Genomic DNA, 18,153 nt, shown 5'->3' on the forward strand with positions numbered 1-18,153 from the left:
GCGACATTTGGGAAGGAAGTGTTGCACCTATAACAGCTGTTCCTACAACAGTTGCCACTTCAGCAGTCTTAGCAGGATCGGCAACAGTACCTCCACCTACAAGTTCTGCAATCGTGAGCTCTATCACCACGTTCTCAGTTACTGCTCCAGTCGCCACGTCGTTGCCTAGTTTCGACAACGCTTTCCTTTTACGGAATGCCGACTTACTACGGCAACTACAGCAGCAGCAGCAGCGAGAGGAAATGTTGCAGAGTCTCCGCACGAACTTGTTCAAGAGTGTTTATCCAGGCCTAATCCCGTCTCCGTCGGAGCTTTCACCTCTGGATCTATGGTAAGTCCTCTAATCTCTACTCCCATAACATGTGTTGCACAATTTTCCTCGCTTACGAATGCTCCAATAAATAACGGTCTTAACGACCTGTTTCGCCAGGGATCTGTGGGTCTAAACCCTCAATATCAAGAGTTAATCATGCCGTATCATCCTACGTCTATGACTTCTCAGTTAAAATTCACGTTAAGGATTGTTAATGCGCCGCTCCCGGCAAAATTGAAGATGCCCCCAACGTTAAAATTTTATGATGGCACGTCCGACCCGGACGATCATATGTTCGCATTCGCCGGAGCAACTAAGGTCGAACAATGGCCCATGCCAGCATGGTGTCACATGTTTGCTCAGACTCTCACCGGGTCAGCAAGGGTGTGGTTCGACGGTTTACAAGAAGGGTCGATTGATCATTTTGAAGACTTCCGGCGTATGTTTTTGCAAAATTTTTGTCAACAGCGACGCTGCAAGAAAGACATCACTGAGGTCCATCACATAAAACGTCGTGATGGAGAGTCTGTCGAAGATTTTATTGGCCGTTTCAATAAGTGGGGCAGTGGACCATCTCCGTGTTTCCGGGTTCTGTCACGGAGTTCGAAACAATCAGCTTGTAGAGAAGCTCCACGAAGACCTCCCAAAAACCAAGGAGGTACTGATGGAACGAGCGAGAGCCGTCGTTCGGGGAAAAGCGCCTATGGATAACCGAACGAACAGACAGCCAAGAATGCGAAGGCTCGAACCACATCATGGAGATGGAACACATCACCACCAAAGGATAGAAACAGCAATTGGAATAGAAGTCGCAGGCAGTACCAGAAGTCTGATCGAAGCAGCTTTCAAACCAGAAACATATGTTTCAATACGTTCTCCGAATTAACCAAATCGCCGAGCGAGATCCTTAGTACGGAAACCACCCGGTTTCCTACACCGTCAAAGCAGCGGCCTATATCGGATAAACATTCTAAAAATTATTGTGAATACCACCGAGACAAGGGGCATACGACCGACGAGTGTTGGGTGCTAAAACAAGAAATCGAGAAAGCCGTACGATCCGGAAAACTCTCCCATCTCATAAAGGAAGTAAAAGATGGCAAAAAATCAGCAACCGCACCTGACAACCCAAACACTGAGGCCGGAATCAACATGATTCGGTCTACCGAACCAAGGGGGATAAAGCGGTCGAACCAGCGCATGGCAGCTTGGATGCACCAACCAACGTATTTTCCTCCGATTGATCCGGACGATGCTCGAGACGGACCGATCACAATATCGGCCGTAATTGTAGGTCATTTGGTCCGATGAATTTACGTAGACGGAGGAAGCGCCTTTGAGATAATGTATTTGCAATGTTTTCAGTAGCTGAACCCCCAAACAAGAAAGAGATTGATCGAGGTGTCTACCACTCTAATAAGTTTTTCAGGAGAGGTGGTTCGTCCGATAGGGCAAATCACCTTTCTGACCGTGTTTAAAGATAATGACAGAAGCAGAACTGTTCAGTTAACCTTCCTGGTTGTTGGTACTCATTCGTCGCATAACGTAATACTTGGATGGCCCGGTTTACGAGCTCTTGGAGCAATTAGTTCAACAATACACGGCGCCATAAAATTCCCCACCAAAGCAGGGGTCGCCACTATCTTTTCGGAATCGAATTCGTTCGTCGCAGAAGTAAGGCACGCAGCAGAAACGAGTTCCAAAAAATCTGAAGTACCTACAGAACTTTGGGCGATTAACCCAGAATTCCCAGAATAGCAGGTGGCTATCGGTGCTCAGCTCCCAAAATGAACAAAGAAGCTCCTATGGGAATTGTTGAGTAACTCAACCGATATTTTTGCATGGAAGCATTCCGATATGCAAGGTGTCCCTAGATCCATGGCACAGCACCATCTGAACGTAAAAGAATCAATCAAGCCGATAGCACAAAGGAAAAGGCACATGGCACCGGACCGAGCCAAGGCAATTGCCAAAGACATGAAGAGTCTGCTAGATGTCGGGATCATCCGAGAGGTCCGATATCAAACCTGGGTGTCGAACCCGGTTATGGTATGAAAAAAGGACAACTCGTGGAGAATGTGTATCGATTTCACCGATTTGAATGATGCGTGCCCGAAAGATTGTTTTCCATTACCAGAGATTGATGAAAAAATCAACTCCGTTGCCACGTTAAGGCTAAAATGTTTATTAGACGCATACAAGGGGTACCATCAGATACAAATGGTAGTCGAAGACGAGGACAAGACAGCCTTTGTTACTAATGAAGGAGTTTACTGATTTACAAAAATGCCCTTCGGCCTGAAAAACACTGGTGCAACATACTAGCGTCTGATGAACAAAGCCTTCAAGGATCAGATCGAACAAAATTTAGAAGTATATGTTGACGATATCATGATCAAAAGTCACGACGAAGCAGCCATGTTGAAAGATATACTCGAAACATTCACCCGAGTCCGAAGCATCAATATGAAGTTAAACCCTAAAAAGTGTACATTTGGGGTAGAAGAAGGAAAATTCTTGGGCGTCATGGTCGGATCACGAGGCCTACGAGCCAACCCTGACAAGATTGATGCTGTTCTCACCATGAAGCCTCCAACGTCAGTTAAAGAAATCCAGTCCTTAAATGGGCAATTGGCCGCTCTTTACCGTTTCCTGTCAAAAGCGGCAGATAGATCTCTGTTGGTACACAATGTCTATCGCCTACGTCATCAGTCTAGGTTGTTTCAGTAGCTTGTAATAGGGTTTAATGTGTAAAAAGTTAAGTTTATTTGTGTTTTGTACCATTTCCCACGAAATGAAGATTGCTAGGCCATTTCGTATGAAATGAACTTTGCCATTTCGTACGAAATGGACTTGCCATCTCGTGCGAAATGGATTCCCTATAAATAGGGGTGTTGTGTTTTCCATTTGATACGATTTGGTGATATCTCTCACGAAGTGCTGTCAAATTCTCTGCATGTATTAACGTCTAAAATCAATAGAAAACCAGTTTAAAGTGTATTTCTCTGCTTCTACTCACATTCTAACACCGATTCACAGTTACTAGATTGTTTCCGCCTCTCTAGTGACCTTGATTTGACTCAGGCCGACTCATTTAGGTCGAATATCAATCCTACAAGAGGTATCAGAGCTCAGGATGAGTCAAATCGACTGAATCAGTGCTTTGAATGGTTTAGAACTCTCTACTTCTACTCATTCTTGGATTTTTGAACGAATTTACGGACAAAATGGACTGATCTTTAGATATAACGTGTAAAACACCATTTTAATCAAACCTTCAAAGTTACAGACCTTAATTCGGACTAAAACTGATCAAAAACTCTCAAAAACATCATTTCGTATGAAAATGAATCATTTCATGTGAAAATTGTGTTCAATCCGTACGAAATGAACCATTTCGTGTGAATTTTTAGCATTTCGCTTGAAAATTTTGTCCAATTCACACGAATTGGACCATTTCGCTTGAAAATCCAAATTGTCTGTTCATTTCGCACGAATTGGCATTCCATTTTGCTTGAAACTGTCATTTCGTTTGAAACGTCAAATCGTCTGAAGTCCATTTCGTTTGAGGATCCATTCCGTTTGAAAGTCCAAATCGTGTGAGAAGTCATTTCGTTTGAAAATTAATTTTCCAAAAACTTAGAAAATTTTTTGAAACTGTTTTCATCGTTTAAAATGGAGAACCAAGAATTTTATAACATGTTTTTTGGAGGAGGAATGACAGCATCTCAAAATCCAGCGAGTATTATGCAGAACGTAAACATGGAGAACGAGCTTGGTACAATAGTATACAGAAAAGTTACTAAATAGTCTTGTGTGTTTCTCTCAGTGTTAAAAATTAAAAGTATTATAAAAATATATATATAAGACACTTTACGGATTAATTAAGCACTTTAACGAACCGGCACCCAACCGAATAACCGGACATTACACGGAACACCAAAATAATGCTAGAAGCATTGTTTTTATTTTTCTAAGCTAGTTAGGGTCCCCGAACACCCTAACACACTATATATTACATAACACTTAAACCACCAACTACATCACCTAAACTTCTAACTAGTTAAACTAATTTCCATTGCATCCCAACTAAACCAAACCCCTTCCCCCAAACCGGTTAGGAGACAAGAAGGACACCCACTTGATTTCTTGATTAGTTTAATATGTATGTATGGTACTTAGGGAACACTAAAACTAATGGATAAAAGGATGTTGGTGGATTTTTTTATATAACCTCAAGACTATCATTCTTCATCACCCACAACACATTCCACACTCAAACTTCTCTCTTCCTCCTCCCTCTAGTTCGGCCGTGAGCCACCACACCCACCATCATCATCATCCAAGCTCATTCATGCAATCTACATACTTCCAAGGGTGTTAGTGATCATACAAACAAGCTTGGTGTGTTCGGAAGTTGAAGGACCACTCCCATCTTCTTTTAACCACCACTTTTCTACACTCGAACTCCCCTAGCCTTGAGCTAGTGGTAAGAACTTAGATCCGTTCATTTTTCATGTTATTTAAGTGGTTAATAGTTATTTGATGATGAGAATCCATGAAACTCTAAAGAACCTTAAACAAGTCTTGAACATAAACTAGTCTAGTGATGAAATGATGTTAGAATGATGTTGTTATGATTCTTTCTGATTTCTTGCTGAGTTACTTTTTAGTATTGATGTTTGATGTTTGATGTTGTTGTGATCACTAAACATGTTAACGGAATCAATCGAACACACTTCATAATGTTAAAAGACTGAAAATAGCTTGCTGATCTGCATTTCCAGCCGCCTTTAACTGGCTGTAACAGGACCATAACTTAAAGAAAAATGTATTTTCTGAAGTCTAGATTTATGGACTATGAAATGCGGTTCTAATGGCACCGGAATCGTAATTTTTGGACTTCGTTTACTATTTTTAAAGTGTCATTCCGTAACAGCAGCTAGAGCTGCATTTTTCTGCTAAAAATATACGTTCTGTTTTCTGTCGTAACTTGAGTTCTGTGTAGAGTTGGGTCATGAATCTGGTACTGTAGATGGATACTGATGTCGTAATAATTGTCCCACTGGAATTTCGTCAATCCGACTTACAATGAATGTTTAGTGAATTATTCCGTGGGCTGTAGTCAGAAAATAATGAATCTGATTGCAGTCCGGAAAATGATTTTTATTAAAATATTGGTGATGAATTAGATCCCGAGATTTTTACACAATAATATTGGATCGTTTAGCATCTTCTGTAAAATGTTGGGAATCTTTTAAATAAGATAACTATTTTATTAAAATGCTCGAAAACAGCCCAGTTTCGGATAATTAAGTTGAAACGACATAAGTAGTGATTTGCGTGTCTAAATGACTAATATGTTATCTGTGAATGATCTAACATGTTATGTATCAATAAGAGTGTTATGTGCAATGTCGTATGTTTAATTGTGAACGGGAATAGGTGGGGAGTTTATAGGGCATAAGTTGTTAAAGTGATACATGTTATGTGTTAGATGCGTGTAGGAATTTTGTGCCTATTTGAAGTCACTAATAAACTAAGTGGTAATCCTACTAGGACGTGACTGACCGACTTTGACTATTAGCTATATTTGAGAATCTAACCGAGCAAACCGAGGTGAGTTCACACACTTTCTAAGGCTTGCGATTCCGGGTGGTTTGGGAATGGGTTAAAGAATTAAAACGGAATCTACATATCTTACTTAGGTAGGATATGTACGGCCATCCTCCTCGGGTAGGATGCCAGTATTAATCCTGCGTATTCTCTTTGGGAGAACTACGTACGTTCGTCCTCCTTGTGTAGGACAACAACCTTAAACTTACTAGACAAAACTCTATCATAAGTCCCTCATTTTATATCGACTTAATCGCTGAGGCCAATGGCGAGCGGGTCATTAGTTAATAGCGCTATTAGGTTTAACAAACCTCACACCGTGCCAGTCGGACGGGCGTGTACTAATGGACTATGGCAAACCATCAGTGATGATAGACACTAATGTAGGGCACAACTTACTTGCGTAGTAGTCGATATCATACGGTCTAGTAGTTCACATGGGGAAGCCCCCACTAATCATAGACATGTTTGGGTAATAAAGAATGAACTGGTTAAATTTTCTTTCAACTACGGGGTAACCCCACGACAATTATGCCAACGAAAGACAAACAACGTTTTCAGAAACAAATTAAAACAAATCAACCAACCGTGAACTCACTCAACTTTGTTGTTGACTCGTTGTTACATGCCTTACAGGTCGTTAAATGCTTGGAGCTTGCACGAGGAAGGAGTCGTTGTGGAGTACGGACTGTTATGTTCCATGCTTAATATTTAAATCCTCATGAACTGATTAAACTTACACTTTGAACTTTAAACTTATAAACTATGGACTTATGTTTTGGACTTTACGTTTATGCTTCCGCTGTTTAATTTAAAACTTGGTTAACTAGCTTTTGCTCACCAATCGTATTGTGGTTGGCTTTATTTACTTAAATACGTTGTTCAGTATGATTGGTGGCTCGATCCTGGTCATGTCACGCCTCCAAGCGGCGGTACTCCACATGGTGGATTTTGGGGGTGTGACAACATTCCCGGTCCTTACCAACTTAAACCCAAGTAAGTAAATGATGGAGGCATTAGGACTAACCCATTTTCTTTTCAACACCATTATTTTTCCTTTTCTATTAACCTACCCAAAATCCCCATAGTTAACCCCTTTGAGCCTAAACCTTTTCATTTCTAACCCCACAAAGCAAACACCCTTTACCCACCAAAACCTTTTTATTTTAAACCCTTTATTTTAGTAAAAAGCTCGGTTTTCTTGTGACATTCCTTATCAAATATATATATATACATATATATATGTATATTGAAATCTAGCAATAAACAAACAAGTTCCTCAAAAGAAACTTTGTTTGAAAATGCTTAGTTTGAATAAAAGTCACAAAAACAAAAAGTTTTACGACAACCGACGCTTTTTACGCTTTTAGCCCTTTTTACTAACCACTAACCCAAAATCACCTACCTTTAACCCAAGCCTAACCCTTCCCCAAGTCCTCTTGATATTTACAAAGGTTTATAGTTAAAAAGGAGGAGGATTGATTGCTTGGCAAGCATATGGTAGAAATAAGTTCCATGCCGGTTTCGAGTGTTTCACAAAAATACATCTTCGGCCGAGTGTTGAGTGATCTCCCGTGAGATATGTGAACTTGTATATAAATAGAATTTTAAAGAGGTATGTTATGCCCAAATAAGTAATTTCTCTTATGAAACGTTCTAAATAAATCATAACGAATAGGATTGTAAATAGCATAAAAATAAAACCCAATAAAGATCTTGGATTCCCGACACTCAAGACAAGCCCAAAACTTCTCTTCTACCCATTCCATTTGGTGTGTAAAGCAACATAATAAAGAGTTTTACTTGATGAAAAGCAAAGATTCAAGTGTGGGGGTATTTGATGTGTGTAAAATGAAAAATATAAATTACATCAAATGAGGCATAAAACTAACCCTTTTTAATTACTAATGTTGGAAAAAGTAGGCTTTTGTCTTCCTTTTGTATTTTCATGACCAATTGAGCGTAAATGAACAAAAGAAACAAATATGCAGCAAAAAACTAACATAAATACAAGAAAAGGAATAAACGTGGCATGCCCGACCCCTCGACAGCATCTTCACAAGCAAAAACAAAGAAACAGAAGGCTGACCACGGCCCCATGCCCAGCGGACATGGGGGCGTGGCCAGGTACCTGCAGAAAAGACAAAGCTGTAGAAACTTCTATTCCCAGCACGGGGGCGTGCCCAGCTCAACACAGGCCATGGTCAACGCTAAGATTCGCAGAATCTTGCAAATCTAGATAGTACAGATACGCTTCTACACACGGGGCCTTGCCCAGCCAACACGGGGGAGTGTGGAGCTAATACAGAAAAATTGTAATTAATGAAGAAAGAGAAAGAGGATGGCTACTGGGCCGTGTCCAATGGACACGGGGCCGTGTCCGGGCTTCTGTGCAGGCTATAAATAGAGGTGCTTGGTTCACTTCAAAGGCATCCCTTGGCAAACCACCTCTCTCCCACTACACCCACACTCCACCACCATTACAACACCCACATCCACGAGGAAGGAGTCGTTGTGGAGTACAGACTGTTATGTTCCATGCTTAATATTTAAATCCTCATGAACTGATTAAACTTACACTTTGAACTTTAAACTTATAAACTATGGACTTATGTTTTGGACTTTACGTTTATGCTTCCGCTGTTTAATTTAAAACTTGGTTAACTAGCTTTTGGTCACCAATCATATTGTGGTTGGCTTTATTTACTTAAATACGTTGTTCAGTATGATTGGTGGCTCGATCCTGGTCATGTCACGCCTCCAAGCGGCGGTACTCCGCATGGTGGATTTTGGGGGGGTGACAACATTCCCGGTCCTTACCAACTTAAACCCAAGTAAGTAAATGATGGAGGCATTAGGACTAACCCATTTTCTTTTCAACACCATTATTTTTCTTTTTCTTTTAACCTACCCAAAATCTCCCTAGTTAACCCCTTTGAGCCTAAACCTTTTCATTTCTAACCCCACAAAGCAAACACCCTTTACCCACGAAAACCTTTTTATTTTAAACCCTTTATTTTAGTAAAAAGCTCGGTTTTCTTGTGACATTCCTTATCAAATATATATATACATATATATATGTATATTGAAGTCTAGCAATAAACAAACAAGTTCCTCAAAAGAAACTTTGTTTGAAAATGCTTAGTTTGAATAAAAGTCACAAAAATAAAAAGTTTTACGACAACCGACGCTTTTTACGCTTTTAGCCCTTTTTACTAACCACTAACCCAAAATCACCTACCTTTAACCCAAGCCTAACCCTTCCCCTAGTCCTCTTCATATTTACAAAGGTTTATAGTTAAAAAGGAGGAGGATTGATTGCTTGGCAAGCATATGGTAGAAATAAGTTCCATGCCGGTTTCGAGTGTTTCACAAAAATACATCTTCGGCCGAGTGTTGAGTGCTCTCCCGTGAGATATGTGAACTTGTATATAAATAGAATTTTAAAGAGGCATGTTATGCCCTAATAAGTAATTTCTCTTATGAAACGTTCTAAATAAATCATAACGAATAGGATTGTAAATAGCATAAAAATAAAACCCAATAAAGATCTTGGATTCCCGACACTCAAGACAAGCCCAAAACTTCTCTTCTACCCATTCCATTTGGTGTGTAAAGCAACATAATAAAGAGTTTTGCTTGATGATAAGCAAAGATTCAAGTGTGGGGGTATTTGATGTGTGTAAAATGCAAAATATAAATTACATCAAATGAGGCATAAAACTAACCCTTTTTAATTACTAATGTTGGAAAAAGTAGGCTTTTGTCTTCCTTTTGTATTTTCAAGACCAATTGAGCGTAAATGAACAAAAGAAACAAATATCCAGCAAAAAACTAACATAAATACAAGAAAAGGAATAAACGTGGCATGCCCGACCCCTCGACAGCATCTTCACAAGCAAAAACAAAGAAACAGAAGGCTGACCACGGCCCCATGCCCAGCGGACATGGGGGCGTGGCCAGGTACCTGCAGAAAAGACAAAGCTGTAGAAACTTCTATTCCCAGCACGGGGGCGTGCCCAGCTCAACACAGGCCGTGGTCAATGCTAAGATTCGCAGAATCTTGCAAATCTAGATAGTACAGATACGCTTCTGCACACGGGGCCTTGCCCAGCCAACACGGGGGCGTGTGGAGCTAATACAGAAAAATTGTAATTAATGAAGAAAGAGAAAGAGGATGGCCACTGGGCCGTGTCCAATGGACACGGGGCCGTGTCCGGGCTTCTGTGCAGGCTATAAATAGAGGTGATTGGTTCACTTCAAAGGCATCCCTTGGCAAACCACCTCTCTCCCACTTCACCCACACTCCACCACCATTACAACACCCACACCCCACCACCATCATCCATCATCCATCTTAGAGTGTGTGTAGTAGTCTCGGGATCCAAGATTGATAGTAAGAGTTCTTGACAATCAAAGGCCATGTTTGCCTAAGTCTCTTACATCACTTGGTGAAGACAAGCATTTAATGTAATACTTTTGATTTTTAATCTTTTCGCAATGCTTATTTGGTTTTGTATTAATGACTTTAATAACTAGTTTCTTATGTTGAAGGTGAAACTTCCTTATCATATGTCCGTGGTGTCTTGGCATTATTTTATTATCTATATAAAATAAAAGATTTTCACCATTCATATCTCTACGGTCTATATAGAGACATGTTGGCTACCTGGTCGGGGGTTAAGGGAATGGTTTGGTAAGGTTGTTGCCTTGTTTAATGTATAGATCCTGCAAGGACCTGGGTCAAGCTTACAAAGACCTCCTTCAATACCCACTGGTATTGGATGGCGGGGGTGCGAATAGCTTGATCCCCTTATATGTAAACTACTATTAATACATTAACCCGGCTACTTGGGATTGTATCCCTGCTGACTCAAACCACTTAGCCGAGCGTAACGTCACCTTTAAAAGAGGGGCCTACCACATTATGCATTAATAACATAGTTAATTATCTTTCAATATTCCGACCCTTTGGGATTGTATCCTTGCTGACTCAAACCATTGGGTTGAGGGTAACGTCACCTTCAAAAGAGGGGCCTACTACTATAACTAAGATAATCTCTTAAAAAGTGCAAAAGTGCGGAAATAATCAAAGGTTATATTAAAGGCGAGTCGGATCCAAGTGATTCATCTTGTCTATCTGTTTTTATTTTATTTTATTTTTCAGCATTTTTAGTTTTTATTTTCATGTTTAAAACCTTTTCTAAACTTTTGATTTGATTAGACGTTTAGGATAACCCGGTACTAAAAGCTCTTGTGTCCTTGGACGACCTGGGTATCTTACCAACGCTATACTACGCTCACGATGGGTGCACTTGCCCATATGTATGTTTAGTGTTAGTAGAATATCGTGTTTTATAAATTTAAAACTTAACTAAAGTGTTAAAAATGGCTTAAAATATTAATAAAAATATATCACACTCGACACGCATCAATTTGCTTCACATAAGAGCTCTCTTCTTCACACATTTGTGTGTGTAAAATGTCGACATATGCACCCCCACAAACATAATTGTAGAATTTTTATAAATTTAGCTCATTAGTTACTTTTGGTCCATCTACTTTGTCATACCTTCACAATTGCCACCAAGTTCATTTCTTACTTGTTTTGACTAATTAATTTAACTAGGTTAAATAACCTAGTCAATTTATTTCATGTTTTATCATATAGAACATATGGCAAATATAAACATTCAAGTTTTGATGCGTTACACATATGGCGAAGGTAAACATTCGAGTTTTGGGGTGTTACATACTCCGATCTGACAAGAATCGGTGGTTTATACATGGTACCAGTGTTATACGGATGTTGTGTGTTTTGAGACATTTTGATTGTTTTACAAAGTTTTTGTTTAAACTACTTTGAACGTGAATAAACTTTTTACCCTGTTTTTTTAATTTCTACGAACAAGCGATATCAGTGAAATGAGCTGATCTTTTATATCAAGTTGATTATTAAATCGAATTTAATTGGCCAAGCTCTAATACCAATTGTTAGGATCCGAGTTTGAATTGTTTGTGAATGTTTAAGATGAATGATGTAAGAAGATAACAAAAATGGAAATAATGCAGCGGAATGATAATAAACTTTCAATCACAAACAATGGAAGATTTGCTTTCATCATGATACTTTAATAGAAAGATTGTAAGATACAATAGTTCACGTTTGCATGAATTACAAACTCCCCCCCAGCCTAAGATCACTATGATTTGCTCGTACAAAATGTCAAGGAGAAGTGATAATTAACAGTACATGCACTGTTCTATTTATTATAGTACAATCAAACCGCTGAGGAATCTAATGTTGACGTCACCTAGACAATGACATCTAACAACTTCTAACAACCTCTAACATTTGCTAATACTAAAACACTGTTATATTGGAAACTCTGATATACAACATATGTTGATTCATCATCAGTTGAGTCTTATCATCTATTGAGCCTCAGCAGACCTTTCTTTATCAGACTTTGTCTTTTTCAAACAGAGGGTGATCATACCTTTGCTATCAGCAGACTTTGTCTTCATCAGTGGTTTACTTTGGCAGACCTTTGAATCAGCAGACTTTAGTTCCAGCAGACCTTTGGTTGTAGCAGATGTTGATGCCTTTGTCATTGTGAGGAGTATGATCTTCAAGGCACTGTTATTAATGATCAGATGATTGCAGATTATTTTGGATTTCTATCATCTGTTCTTTTGGCGGGGTTCACATGATCCAACACTTTCAATGTAAAATTGTAGAAATTAAACCATATACCATAAAAATTTCCGAAATCCACATATTAAAACAACTTTACGTCATATATTAAAACATGACGATCATAATATGTTAATTTCAATAACTTTATTATTATTTATTCCCGAGAGTTAAGAACCGAGACAAAGTTAAACTACTAATATTAGATAGAGATTATAGTATGATAAATAAAACAACAAATGTTGTATACAAAATAAATATTTAGAGATTACAAATTACTTTTACATTTTTAGATATATAAGTACTAATTCTAATCAAAATTTTGTTTTTTTAATTCAATGTTCTATGTACTAACTTCAGAACTATATTTACAAAAGTTATTAGTGCAGTCTGTGTTTTATACGAGTAGCTAACCTAGTTAAGTTTTATAAACAATGAGAAGTACGGATTAGAAACATCGCGTATAAGAGAGATAGACGGTCCAATTTGGTATCGATATATTTCAAACAAACTCATAATTCATAATATGAACAACCCCAAATCTCACGGCATGGTTAGGTTTTAATTTCTTCAAAACAACTTAAAATCTAAAGAATTATGCAACCCAAAATACCACGGCTCCCTCTGGTAATTCTTTTCAATTAGTTTTGGTTTTCAAACAAACTCATAATTAATAACATGTACAACCCAAAATCTCATGGCCTGGTTTGGTTTTAACTTCTTCAAAACAACTTAAAATCTAAAAAAATTATGCAACCCAAAATACCACGGTTCCCTCTGGTAATTCTTTTCAACTAGTTTTGGTTTTCAAACAAACTCATAATTAATAATATGTACAACCCCAAATCTCACAGCCTGGTTTGGTTTTAATTTCTTCAAAACAACTTAAAAAATAAAGAATTATGCAACCCAAAATATCACGGTTCCCTCTGGTAATTCTTTTCAACTAGTTTTGATTTTAAACCGTAAATCAAACTTTTCAATGTAGTTTAAATTTCTTAAACTTCAAAAAGATATATATATTTAAGCTACAACACCAACCAATGACCAAAAGACAATTATATATTTTCCTAAGTGGAAGAATAGTGCATATAGATTTTTTTTAACGACAAGAATTCTATATCTAAACATGTTAGAAGTGCAAAAAATGGGCTTTTGTTAGAACCGAAACGGGACTAATTTTGGAAACAAAGTTAACAATCAATTTAGGGTACGTTCGGGGCTTTTATCGAGTTTTAACCGGTTTGGGTCCGAGTTTTAACCGGATAGAGGTTGAATCAGTTCCAATTCAGTTCCTTTTTCTTCGGCCGGGTTTGGAACTAGTCTGTACCCGCGGTTCGGGTAGGGTAAGAATCGGTTCCGAGTCAGGCATTCTATGTCCAGGTTTTATGCCCATTTCTACCGTATGTAATGTAGAAATCAAGCCAGCAGGTAGTTGAAAGCCAAACGATACTAGGAAAACAACTAATTATGCATATAGATAAATTCCTCAAGGGTTGTTCTTGTAATTACTTTATAATCTTTCACACTTTTTCCCCAAATTAACTTTCCATCATTTATCCAAAACTCAATTTTTTTAAATATTTCAATTCGATTTGACCCGAAGAGAAAACCCAACAATTCACTAAGCTAGATTTCCTTTTCCATCCTCATCTTCATATTCACATATTCAATTTCATTGATGAGGATACATCCTTGGTCGGACCAAATGACAAGCGAACACAAAGCCGAACCGAAAGCCTAAAGGAATGGTCGCATCTAATGCCATAGACGGAGCAATCAAGTACCCTAATCCGGCGTAACTAACTGGGGGCCCACAACTTTAACTACCATGACAACGACTGGTCCGACCCTAACTAACTCGCCATGTCAGCATCCCCAAAAAGTATAAATACCCCGCCAAGACTCCACACCAAGGGTAATCGCTACTTTCTCTCTCTAAACTCCTCTATCTCTCTCCCTGACCTATTTTCTCCTCACAAATACTTATTCTCACGCCCGAGCTTGGTCACAGAGAGGCCCCCCTCCCTGTGATGAGGCTAACGGTGTGTCTCTTTCCTTGTGATCTTGCAGGTTCTTGTCAAGGTCATCTGAAGCTCTACTCATACCAGGTCGAACTAACTGGTTTTGAGTCTTCAGTGGCGCCATCCCCTCGAATTCACACAATTCACTTCGTTAATTCTGTTCATTCGAAACTATGGAGTCAACAACAGTTGTTTCCACAAACACTTTCCCGTCTTATAGCGACATTTGGGAAGGAAGTGTTGCACCTATAACAGCTGTTCCTACAACAGTTGCCACTTCAGCAGTCTTAGCAGGATCGGCAACAGTACCTCCACCTACAAGTTCTGCAATCGTGAGCTCTATCACCACGTTCTCAGTTACTGCTCCAGTCGCCACGTCGTTGCCTAGTTTCGACAACGCTTTCCTTTTACGGAATGCCGACTTACTACGGCAACTACAGCAGCAGCAGCAGCGAGAGGAAATGCTGCAGAGTCTCCGCACGAACTTGTTCAAGAGTGTTTATCCAGGCCTAATCCCGTCTCCGTCGGAGCTTTCACCTCTGGATCTATGGTAAGTCCTCTAATCTCTACTCCCATAACATGTGTTGCACAATTTTCCTCGCTTACGAATGCTCCAATAAATAACGGTCTTAACGACCTGTTTCGCCAGGGATCTGTGGGTCTAAACCCTCAATATCAAGAGTTAATCATGCCGTATCATCCTACGTCTATGACTTCTCAGTTAAAATTCACGTTAAGGATTGTTAATGCGCCGCTCCCGGCAAAATTGAAGATGCCCCCAACGTTAAAATTTTATGATGGCACGTCCGACCCGGACGATCATATGTTCGCATTCGCCGGAGCAACTAAGGTCGAACAATGGCCCATGCCAGCATGGTGTCACATGTTTGCTCAGACTCTCACCGGGTCAGCAAGGGTGTGGTTCGACGGTTTACAAGAAGGGTCGATTGATCATTTTGAAGACTTCCGGCGTATGTTTTTGCAAAATTTTTGTCAACAGCGACGCTGCAAGAAAGACATCACTGAGGTCCATCACATAAAACGTCGTGATGGAGAGTCTGTCGAAGATTTTATTGGCCGTTTCAATAAGTGGGGCAGTGGACCATCTCCGTGTTTCCGGGTTCTGTCACGGAGTTCGAAACAATCAGCTTGTAGAGAAGCTCCACGAAGACCTCCCAAAAACCAAGGAGGTACTGATGGAACGAGCGAGAGCCGTCGTTCGGGGAAAAGCGCCTATGGATAACCGAACGAACAGACAGCCAAGAATGCGAAGGCTCGAACCACATCATGGAGATGGAACACATCACCACCAAAGGATAGAAACAGCAATTGGAATAGAAGTCGCAGGCAGTACCAGAAGTCTGATCGAAGCAGCTTTCAAACCAGAAACATATGTTTCAATACGTTCTCCGAATTAACCAAATCGCCGAGCGAGATCCTTAGTACGGAAACCACCCGGTTTCCTACACCGTCAAAGCAGCGGCCTATATCGGATAAACATTCTAAAAATTATTGTGAATACCACCGAGACAAGGGGCATACGACCGACGAGTGTTGGGTGCTAAAACAAGAAATCGAGAAAGCCGTACGATCCGGAAAACTCTCCCATCTCATAAAGGAAGTAAAAGATGGCAAAAAATCAGCAACCGCACCTGACAACCCAAACACTGAGGCCGGAATCAACATGATTCGGTCTACCGAACCAAGGGGGATAAAGCGGTCGAACCAGCGCATGGCAGCTTGGATGCACCAACCAACGTATTTTCCTCCGATTGATCCGGACGATGCTCGAGACGGACCGATCACAATATCGGCCGTAATTGTAGGTCATTTGGTCCGATGAATTTACGTAGACGGAGGAAGCGCCTTTGAGATAATGTATTTGCAATGTTTTCAGTAGCTGAACCCCCAAACAAGAAAGAGATTGATCGAGGTGTCTACCACTCTAATAAGTTTTTCAGGAGAGGTGGTTCGTCCGATAGGGCAAATCACCTTTCTGACCGTGTTTAAAGATAATGACAGAAGCAGAACTGTTCAGTTAACCTTCCTGGTTGTTGGTACTCATTCGTCGCATAACGTAATACTTGGATGGCCCGGTTTACAAGCTCTTGGAGCAATTAGTTCAACAATACACGGCGCCATAAAATTCCCCACCAAAGCAGGGGTCGCCACTATATTTTCGGAATCGAATTCGTTCGTCGCAGAAGTAAGGCACGCAGCAGAAACGAGTTCCAAAAAATCTGAAGTACCTACAGAACTTTGGGCGATTAACCCAGAATTCCCAGAATAGCAGGTGGCTATCGGTGCTCAGCTCCCAAAATGAACAAAGAAGCTCCTATGGGAATTGTTGAGTAACTCAACCGATATTTTTGCATGGAAGCATTCCGATATGCAAGGTGTCCCTAGATCCATGGCACAGCACCATCTGAACGTAAAAGAATCAATCAAGCCGATAGCACAAAGGAAAAGGCACATGGCACCGGACCGAGCCAAGGCAATTGCCAAAGACATGAAGAGTCTGCTAGATGTCGGGATCATCCGAGAGGTCCGATATCAAACCTGGGTGTCGAACCCGGTTATGGTATGAAAAAAGGACAACTCGTGGAGAATGTGTATCGATTTCACCGATTTGAATGATGCGTGCCCGAAAGATTGTTTTCCATTACCAGAGATTGATGAAAAAATCAACTCCGTTGCCACGTTAAGGCTAAAATGTTTATTAGACGCATACAAGGGGTACCATCAGATACAAATGGTAGTCGAAGACGAGGACAAGACAGCCTTTGTTACTAATGAAGGAGTTTACTGATTTACAAAAATGCCCTTCGGCCTGAAAAACACTGGTGCAAATACTAGCGTCTGATGAACAAAGCCTTCAAGGATCAGATCGAACAAAATTTAGAAGTATATGTTGACGATATCATGATCAAAAGTCACGACGAAGCAGCCATGTTGAAAGATATACTCGAAACATTCACCCGAGTCCGAAGCATCAATATGAAGTTAAACCCTAAAAAGTGTACATTTGGGGTAGAAGAAGGAAAATTCTTGGGCGTCATGGTCGGATCACGAGGCCTACGAGCCAACCCTGACAAGATTGATGCTGTTCTCACCATGAAGCCTCCAACGTCAGTTAAAGAAATCCAGTCCTTAAATGGGCAATTGGCCGCTCTTTACCGTTTCCTGTCAAAAGCGGCAGATAGATCTCTGTTGGTACACAATGTCTATCGCCTACGTCATCAGTCTAGGTTGTTTCAGTAGCTTGTAATAGGGTTTAATGTGTAAAAAGTTAAGTTTATTTGTGTTTTGTACCATTTCCCACGAAATGAAGATTGCTAGGCCATTTCGTATGAAATGAACTTTGCCATTTCGTACGAAATGGACTTGCCATCTCGTGCGAAATGGATTCCCTATAAATAGGGGTGTTGTGTTTTCCATTTGATACGATTTGGTGATATCTCTCACGAAGTGCTGTCAAATTCTCTGCATGTATTAACGTCTAA

General features: G+C 40.0%; 2 protein-coding genes across 2 annotated transcripts; both read left to right on the top strand.

Annotated features, from left to right (window-relative positions):
- The first annotated feature begins 469 nt into the window (after nt 1-469).
- Nucleotides 470-1,624, top strand: LOC110943237. Its single transcript, XM_022184988.1, has 2 exons — nt 470-971; nt 1,041-1,624. The coding sequence occupies exons 1-2, from the start codon at nt 470-472 to the stop codon at nt 1,622-1,624; spliced, it is 1,086 nt and encodes a 361-aa protein (XP_022040680.1).
- Nucleotides 1,625-15,338: 13,714 nt separating this feature from the next.
- Nucleotides 15,339-16,493, top strand: LOC110943238. Its single transcript, XM_022184989.1, has 2 exons — nt 15,339-15,840; nt 15,910-16,493. The coding sequence occupies exons 1-2, from the start codon at nt 15,339-15,341 to the stop codon at nt 16,491-16,493; spliced, it is 1,086 nt and encodes a 361-aa protein (XP_022040681.1).
- The last annotated feature ends 1,660 nt before the right edge of the window (nt 16,494-18,153 follow it).

Source organism: Helianthus annuus, chromosome 8 (genome assembly GCF_002127325.2).
Source record: "Helianthus annuus cultivar XRQ/B chromosome 8, HanXRQr2.0-SUNRISE, whole genome shotgun sequence".
Classification (NCBI taxonomy): domain Eukaryota; kingdom Viridiplantae; phylum Streptophyta; class Magnoliopsida; order Asterales; family Asteraceae; genus Helianthus; species Helianthus annuus.

Coding starts and splice junctions, on each gene's coding strand:
- LOC110943237 (XM_022184988.1), top strand. CDS start 470: ATGCCGTATCATCCTACGTCTATGACTTCTCAGTTAAAATTCACGTTA. Junction 972..1,040: donor ACCTCCCAAAAACCAAGGAG/GTACTGATGGAA, acceptor ACGAACAGACAG/CCAAGAATGCGAAGGCTCGA.
- LOC110943238 (XM_022184989.1), top strand. CDS start 15,339: ATGCCGTATCATCCTACGTCTATGACTTCTCAGTTAAAATTCACGTTA. Junction 15,841..15,909: donor ACCTCCCAAAAACCAAGGAG/GTACTGATGGAA, acceptor ACGAACAGACAG/CCAAGAATGCGAAGGCTCGA.